Below are 8490 nucleotides of genomic sequence, written 5' to 3'. Positions count from 1 at the left end.
CACTCCACGTGGGACACGGGGCAGGGCTGCCCGGACACGGCCCTCAGCTGCCAAACGCCACTCTGGTCTCTGAGGACGGGCAGTCACTGCTCTCAGGTCCGGTTCAGCTCGGCCGGCTCCAGGTCCCCGCCGCCCCAGTGAGACCCGGCCCGCTCTACCTCAACCCGGCCCCCCCCGCTGCCTGCCGGCTGCTGCCGCAGGAGGCCCCGCCCAGCCCTGCACTGCACTGCCCAGCGGAGGCGGAGTCGCGCAGGACTGGCAGCCACCGCCGCCGCTTCCGGAGTAGTTGACAGCAGCATCGGGGCCATGGAGGATTTTCACCCCCACAACGACGAGGTAGGGGCTGTCGTCCTCCAGCGGGGTGGAGGGCTGCGCCCAGGCGCCATACGATGCGGACCCTCCGCCAGCCAGCCGGTTCCGGGCCCCGCTCTGCCTCTACCTCGCCGGAGGAACCCGGCTGAGAGCCTGGCAGGGTGGGAGCTGTAGCTGTAGAGGTGGGCTGCGCGCCGGGACCTCCCGCTCCCTGCTCTTCGGGTGCTGGCGGGCCCCTACGGCTGCTGCGGGCCCGCTGCGCGTAGAGCGGGGGCTCAAGGTGCAGGCCGAGTCTTGGCGCGGCCCCTTGCCTGTCTGCGGCCTCTGCTGCTGCCGGCCTGCTCCAGTTCCGGGAGCTGAAAGTTCCTGCATGGGGACGTGACCGCGGTGCTTGGGGGTGCTGCCACCGCCTTGGGAATGCCAGGCTGCTGCCTTTTATCTTGTATCAGCCCTGGAAAAAACCTAAGCCGTGCCGGGGGGGCCTTTCCCTTTCCATGTGGCCTCACTTCGGGTCTCTAGCCACCAGTTTTCATTAAAAGAAACAAACAAAACCCCAAACAAACAACACCTACAAAGAAACCAGCCTTCCAACTTATGTAAACATTATTATTATTATCATCATCGTCATCCTTGAAGATTCTGCCCATTCTCAAGTATTTGAAATTCGTGGCGATGAGAAGGGAGATGACATCGTGTGTTTCCTTTGGAAGCCAAGCTAAATGCTGATGGGTAGGAATGAGCAGAAGACAGGTGGCATTAAAATTGGCAAGCTATTTTTCTGTCCCTATTTGTGTAAGCTAAAGACTATGGAAACCAGTTTTTCTGATAAACCTCGGGTTGCTATTTGGCAGCAAGATGTAACACGCGGGTTAGTAAATCCATGACTCTTGATTAAGACTCAGAGGAAAAGATTTGCCATTTAACTTTTTGTTTTGGAGAATATTCCCTTGACATGCGTACCCAGTAGTGGAATTTAATCTTTACAGAACATGTGAACTGAACCTATTTCCAAGCTCACTGAGCCTCTAGTCTTTTTGGCCCCCTTCAAATGTGACCGGTAAAACAATACTAAATGTATGTATGGTGCTGGGCGAAAAAGTAAGATTTTAGAATTATGCTAACAGGCTGCATAATGCAAATAACCAGACAAGAGGCCTGATCGTTAAGTGTAACTTAGAGTAAAACTGCATAATTTGTTTATTTTTCTATCAGAAATAATAATTAATTTTTATTACAGATGATCTTCAATGCTGATGAGGCCCACAACATAGTTAAGGAGGTAGGTTTTAGCTAACAGCCGTATTTCAAAGAAATTCTTTACCTTACTTTGCAATGTAGTAAAAGCAGTTATTTTCATTGACCATCCCAGATAAATTCAATCTTGTGTTAAAGTATTATTGAAATCAATTGAAGATGGCGCTTTAAACTTCATCTGATTGCTATCTTCAACAACCTAAAATGGAGATGGTAGGTGAGAGAAGGGACAGAATCTGCTTTACAATGGAAAGATGAGGGGCAACAGTCACAAGTTGCAAGAGAAATTCACTCCATGGTGAATTTCTTAATGAAGAGGCTGTGGTGGACAGATGCTGTCAGGTTTTTTTGGGAAATACCTTTATGAGAATGGAATTCCTAGAGAGGCTCTGCAGGTTCTTTCCCACCTGTCGGGAAGGGGAAGGGCTGCACCTTCAGAACTGCTCCAGTACACAACACGAAGCTTTGATGTCAGATAAACGACAATTCAGCCTCTTGTATAACTCTTCCTGCCTTGAAAGGCCAAATACGGTATGACATTGTTTCCGGACACTGGGAGTAAAGCCAAGTGTTTCTGTCTCTGATTGAAAGCTTAACCAGACCCAAATAGCTCTGCCAGTGGGTACCTTTCTGGAAGGACCAAAACCCCGGATGGATCTTGTGTGTCCCTCTTCTGTCTTCTAGTCTGTGAATGTTTGTTTCCATTGAGTTCTTTGTCTGGTTTTATACACTGTAATCAGAGCTAATTGTGTTTTTTAAGATCTGGGGCACAAGTCTCTTGTACAGCCTGTTAGTGGGCGGTTAGTGCATGAGATTCATCTTACTGAATCGGAGGAGAACATAGGTTTATTTGTCTTATCCTTTCGAGGTATGCATTTCTTAACCAAATTTCTCAATTTTAAGAACATAATTCTGAATTTCTTAGGAGCAGAGAGTGCAGTTTAAGAGTTACAGTTAGAAAAAAGGCTTTTTATTCAATCATTTTAAGTTTAAGCAAGGGTTTGGTCAGTCTGTAGTGGTGGGAGAATGTGCAGTTTTTAAGCAGTTAAGGTATTTCTTGTGCTGCAAGATACGACCCCTGAGTACCTCTCACTCTAGTATCCTCCTCATCTCTTAAGCTGGAGTATGCATTTCACTGTTGTCATAGTTGCTCTTAAAATTCTGGTATAATGCTTGCAGGCTCTGAAAGGTTGGTCAGCCCAAGCTGACGTTACTGATTTGAGTAGTACCATTTGATGTACTGATTTGAGTAGTACCATTACAGTAGTTTCTGAAAGCCAAGATGGAGTAGGTGGTCACTGGGAAGAGTGGAATGAATTAGTATCTACACTGGTAAATGGATCCATTTGCTCGGTAGTTAAAACATACGGCTAAAGTCTTTTCTACAAGAAATGTTCAGTCAGAGCCTCATTCTTCTCCACGTAATAGTGTGGTAGAGATGAACTAAAAATAAGTTTCCGAGAAGGCTTATTCAGCAACTTGATCAGCTCAGCTGATTTAAAGTAATCTAATTGCCAGATAAAATTCCTCAGATCATGTAAGACATTTTAAATCTCTACATTTTGAAGTATGTTTACTGCAACTTTTTTTTCCCCCCTCTATTCTAGTGCATAGAAGGTGTTTTAGGCAAGGCAGATTATAATCACAACAAAGTCAACCAGTGGACTGCTGCTATAGTAGAACAGTCGCTGACACATCTGGTAAAACTTGGAAAAACCTATAAGTACATTGGTAAGTACAGGCAGTCATACTTTTACCACATACAGTCACAATAAATAGTTGATTAAATGTTCATTTGAATGCAATACTATGTTCAGTAGAAAGTTTTGAACTGTAGAGAAAGCAGAGCAGATTCCTGAACTCTTCTGTTATATAGATTTTTAGCAATACCTGTTGTAATGGCAGTTTCACCTGGGCTAAGCATGCTAGCACCACTTAGCACGCTTAGAAGATGGCATGTTACACAGTCTTTTCTGACTGTAAAGCAACTCCAGAATAATGTTATCAACATTTTAGTATCAGTTTGGGAATAATTGCTTATTTTAAATAAAATTTTCAGTAGGATTAGGCTTTCTTTAAATACAGACATTTGAAAGACTTTAGTCCTGTACACTCAGTGGTATCCCATTATATTTATATGCATATCTGTGGGAGGGAAAAAGAAATAAGTGGAAGCTTAACCCACTTTGGTCCTTTTGTGGAGTGTTGATGTAACAGCAAGTGTTTGCACTCTGTTCTGTTTTGAAAATCTTGGATTCAGATTGTCACTGGTTTTATGACCATTGCAGGTCAGTCTAGAAATGCTGCAGGTTACTAGAGTGTGGTTTCAGAGAGCAGTCAAATCAGTACTTTTGTGAAACAACTCTTACCAAGTGTGATTTCTGCAGTACCTGTGAGGAGAGCACCTGCAATCACATTCTGAGGTGCACGTGTCTTGTTTTTAGCTGGGATAATTAATTTTCTTCCTGGTAGCTGGTACAGTGCTGTGTTTTGGCTTTAGTCTGTGCATAATGTTGATAACACACTAATAATTTTAGTTGCTGCTGAGTAGTTGCTAAGTCAAGGACTTGCACATTTCCCACAGTCTGCCAGTGAGGAGGGGCACAAGAAGCCAGGAGCAAGCAGACACAGGACACCTGACCCAAACTAGCCAAAGGGGTATTCTATACTACAGAACGTCACAGTCAGTACAGAAACGAGGGGATTGGCTGGGAGGTGCCAAACTCTGCTTGGAGGCAGGCTTGGTCAGCAGATGGCAAACAATTGTATTGTGCATCACTTGTTTGGGTTTTGTGGTTTTTTTTTGGGGGGTGGTGGTTATTCCTCTCTCCATCTCTCCTTCCCTTTTCATTTTTTATTATTATTTATAATAATATTATTGTAGTATTATATTTTTACATTCATTCAAATTATTTGAACTGTTCTTATCCCAACCCATGGTTTTTTATGTTTTTCCAGTTCTCTTCCCCATTCCACTGTGGAGGGGAAGAGTGAGTGAACAAGTGGCTGTGTGATACTTATTTGCTGGCTGGGCTTAAACCAGGACAACGTGACACAAGCCATATCTAAGTAGTTTAAAAGATAAAAAACATAATCTTATTAGCAAGCATTTTTTTAAAGCCACTGTCTGTATGTAAGTAAAAACAATCATGAAATGAATACCAAGTTCTTGAGGAAAATACTGGGGGTAAGGGGTTTGTCAAAAAAGGTTTTGACTTAGCTGGATGCCACTTGCCAGCCATTTGAACAAGTAATGCAGGCTTGAGTTCAGAACTACTTAATGATTCCCCCCTTCTGCTTTAATAATCAAATCCTTCATTTTATGACTGTGTCTTGCAGTAACTTGTGCAGTGATGCAGAGGAGTGGAGCTGGTCTTCACACAGCAAGCTCATGCTTCTGGGATACTACAACTGATGGTAAGTTTCTTCACTCAAACTAAAAATCTATAGTAAAAGAAATGTTACTTATTGTTCAGTTGTAATAGGTGGTTTGAACATTTTCAGAAGTGTTTGTAGAAGCAGTAGCTTCCAGAATTAGATGCTTATTTACAGTCCCAGCAGAAATAATTTGTTAGCAGTCAGTGCCTGCATTAAGAGCAATTGCTGTGTAAATTATGAGAAGTGGGAGTAGAAATGTCTTCATTCTGAAACAAGAGTCAAAACATTGAATCCTCATCAGTAACCAAGATCAATTGAAGAGGCAGTAAAATGTTAATCACAGTAAATGCAAGTGAGTAGTCCTAAACATACCTGCCTTTCTGCTGTGAGGGGGACAGCAGTACTTTGGAGGAGGACAGAACTTGGTAAGAAACAAGAACAGTTTGACTGACAGTTTGTATTTCAATTGCTTAACTACCAGCTGGGCTTTGGATGTGTTTTATTGCTTCCAAATTAGTTCTTAAGGCATTTTTTCCCAGGTTCAGAGTATCATGGGGAAACAAGATCAAAATAATCTTATGTCTGTCACAGACTCAGACAGGTCTTTTCAAAAGCGCGCACCAAGTTTTAACTTTGAGATGGCTTCAGAAAGTCAACCAAGGTTAAAATAAAAAAATCCAAAACCAACATAAAATGATAGGGCATCTTGCCAGTTTCAGTATGAGATTTTCAAGGTTTTTGCAAGTCCAGAGAGATACCAAAAATGTGTTTTCTTGGAAACTCTCTTCAACATACAAGGCTCATGTTTGGTAGTAAACAATGTCCAAGTTAATGAAAATGTTTTGAGGAGTATAGTCTATATATAGCCAAGATAACATTATAGTACTTACCTTAGGTCACAGCTGTCATACTAACTGGACATAATTACAGTGGGATAAAGTAAATGTAGTAGAGACACTGGAATTCTGTTTTCATTTTGTAATAATCTTTTCTAGGAACGTGCACAGTGAGATGGGAAAACCGAACAATGAACTGCATTGTCAATGTGTTTGCTGTTGCTATTATCCTGTAGCTGAGTAGAAGATAAACACAAGCAACACCGAAGCCTTTAAAACAAACAAAAACAAATCATTCAGACACATGGCTAAATATTTCAAACCATTCTTTGTTTTTGTATGAGGAACAAACAGAAGTTCTCTACAGAGGGCACACAGTCTAAGCCAGTTCTCACAGATTAATTATCTGAAAGCTAGCAAAAAAATTAAAATATATATATAAATATATGTATTTATCTAAACAGAAAGTTTTAATAGTATATGATAATGAGAAGGAGCCACAAAGATCAATACAATTTATATCAAAGCTAATATCAAAGATACTTTATTCAAGAGGAGCAAAACACATCAGATCAAAGGAAAGGTCAAAGATAAGCAAGACCTCACAGGACTGCAATGCATTTGGGAACAAATTATGAACACAGTTCAGAGTAGTTATACTGTAAACAATACTGGTGCTTCGTGTTTGATTAAGCAAAGCTGTCACACTGACTGCTGCTCCTTACGAAATTGCATGAGCATCACATTTCGGTCAAGCGTGAACATTTACATTGAAATTAAATCCAGTAAAGCTTTTTCCCTGGAGACAGAGGATGACGTTAGTAGAACAAAGGTGAAGTATACCTAGTCCTAGCAGAATTCTAATTTATTTTCAGAATTAATAACATAATATTTATTAGCAGTTCAGGGATACATGCTGGGGATAAGGCATCAGCCCTTAATTCATAGTTTATAAATCTGAAAACATTCTGAAGGTACTTAAATTTGATATTATTCCACAACTGCACAATTTGTGAAAAGCACTTTATTGATTCCTCATGCAGTATCCAGGAGCTAGGGCAGTAAGACTGGACCCACATTACCCCAAATAGGATTAAAGTGTTTGGAGAGAAGGCACAGATGTTTCTAGGGGTCTTGTTTGCTTTGAAAGCATTTATCCTAAAGCAATGTGTCTGCTCTTTGTAGGATTTTTTCCTACATTCTCCAAGTCTAGAATTAGGTCTTGGTCCTATGAAATAATACAGTTAGGTTTTAAGCACTTAGAATTCCCTTCCTGTATAGATTTATGCAAGTTCTAACTTTGCTCATCTGATGAGTCTTAACTTGAAATATTCCACATGGAAGAACAGCATTTGCACACAACGCAAGTATTTGCTGGATTGGGGCCTACGCTTTTTTTGATTAATGCACAAATTATAAAGAGATGTATCAACACCAAAAATGCCTAAATGATTGCTGACACTAAGTGGCAGCTGCATTAAGTTTTTTCCTCAGATGCTGCTTAAAGGTAGAGTTTTTTGTTTGTTACTCTATGTCTTTGGAAGAGACTGGTAACTGCCTAACAGCTACTGTAAGGCTGGTTTGGATTTTGACAAATGAATATTAAAGCACTATTATGTAGACTATAACGGTGTGTAACAAGTGTCCTGTACAAAGAACAAGCTTAAAAACCATTTCATTGCTTAAATTGTGTATACATATACCTAGTATGAGACTACAGAAGGAACATGTGTATGTGTAATTCCCAATATTGTTCAAAATCTCTTGCTTTACAGACAGGTAGAGTTCTGCTTTTACCTAAGTGCAAGTAAAATTAATACTGTAATTCTGCATTTGCCTAACAGGCAAGTGTAACGTGAAGATGTATGTGTATGTTGTACTGACCTTCAGGTGTATAATTTAAAGTTATTTGGGCTAGAACAGCAATTTCTGAACTAGGTGCCAGCATTGAAGAGCCGAGTTGTGGAACTGACAAAAATGCAGAAGTTTCACTGATACTTGAGATGGTGGAAAGTTAAAAATCAGTGGGGTACCAACTGGAAAAAGGTTTGGTATGATTGATGCAATTTAAGAAGTAGGTGAGTAAAGACAGCAGTGGCTGTTAACCCCATGTTAGTGGGCCATGGTCTGAAGAAATATTCCAGATAGCCACTTGTAAACTCATTTGCTTTACTTGAACACGTGATGCACTGAATAAGACTATCAGTTTAATGAGGCTTGATCAAGGTTCTCCTGCAGAAGAAACCTAGAAAATGCTGCTGAATTATAAGATTGTTTAATTTTTCTTTCTACCAAAAAAAAATAAAGTTTTGCCTTAGCTGTATTTTTGCATCGTGTTGTGATCTATATAAATGGGAACTGAGAAAAAAACTCCTTATTTTCCTTCCACCCTGGACCTTGGGTGCTTGCTCTAAGTTGCATGCTGTTACCTGGCAATGAAAAAGTTAAGATTTTATAAAGGACTGTGTATGTGAAAGATTGAAAATCTTGAGTCTGAAAAACAATGTTTGCTTGTTAAGCTCATAGGCCTTGAGGGGAAGTAGAAGACTGCTAAATGAACCACCTGGATCAGAAGTGGTTCACTAAGACTCAACCACTTCACAGATTAGGAAAGAACCCAAGGTTGAAATACAGAAGTAATTTTCAAAAGCTGAGCAGAGCGTAACTGTGTCCCTCAAAGAACTTGGTTCATTGTAATACTAAAGATCAC

At 40.8% G+C, this 8490-nt stretch overlaps 1 protein-coding gene across 1 annotated transcript; it reads left to right on the top strand.

Moving 5' to 3' along the window:
* The first annotated feature begins 227 nt into the window (after positions 1-227).
* DYNLT3 (dynein light chain Tctex-type 3) lies at positions 228-8103 on the top strand. The gene is made up of 5 exons (XM_034060069.1): positions 228-336; positions 1550-1591; positions 3174-3297; positions 4906-4983; positions 5940-8103. Exons 1-5 carry the CDS (start codon positions 307-309, stop codon positions 6014-6016), a joined length of 351 nt encoding a protein of 116 aa, XP_033915960.1. The 5' UTR covers positions 228-306; the 3' UTR covers positions 6017-8103.
* Positions 8104-8490: the final 387 nt, after the last annotated feature.

The sequence above is a fragment of the Melopsittacus undulatus genome, chromosome 2, assembly GCF_012275295.1.
Source record: "Melopsittacus undulatus isolate bMelUnd1 chromosome 2, bMelUnd1.mat.Z, whole genome shotgun sequence".
Taxonomy (NCBI): Eukaryota; Metazoa; Chordata; class Aves; order Psittaciformes; family Psittaculidae; genus Melopsittacus; species Melopsittacus undulatus.
This window is presented reverse-complemented; position numbering and strand designations above follow the sequence as displayed.

What these genes read in the sequence shown, in the direction of transcription:
- DYNLT3 (XM_034060069.1), top strand. Translation starts at nt 307, where the DNA reads ATGGAGGATTTTCACCCCCACAACGACGAG. An exon ending in TTCACCCCCACAACGACGAG is followed by an intron (nt 337 to 1,549) that starts GTAGGGGCTGTC and finishes TTTTTATTACAG; the next exon opens with ATGATCTTCAATGCTGATGA. An exon ending in CCCACAACATAGTTAAGGAG is followed by an intron (nt 1,592 to 3,173) that starts GTAGGTTTTAGC and finishes CCTCTATTCTAG; the next exon opens with TGCATAGAAGGTGTTTTAGG.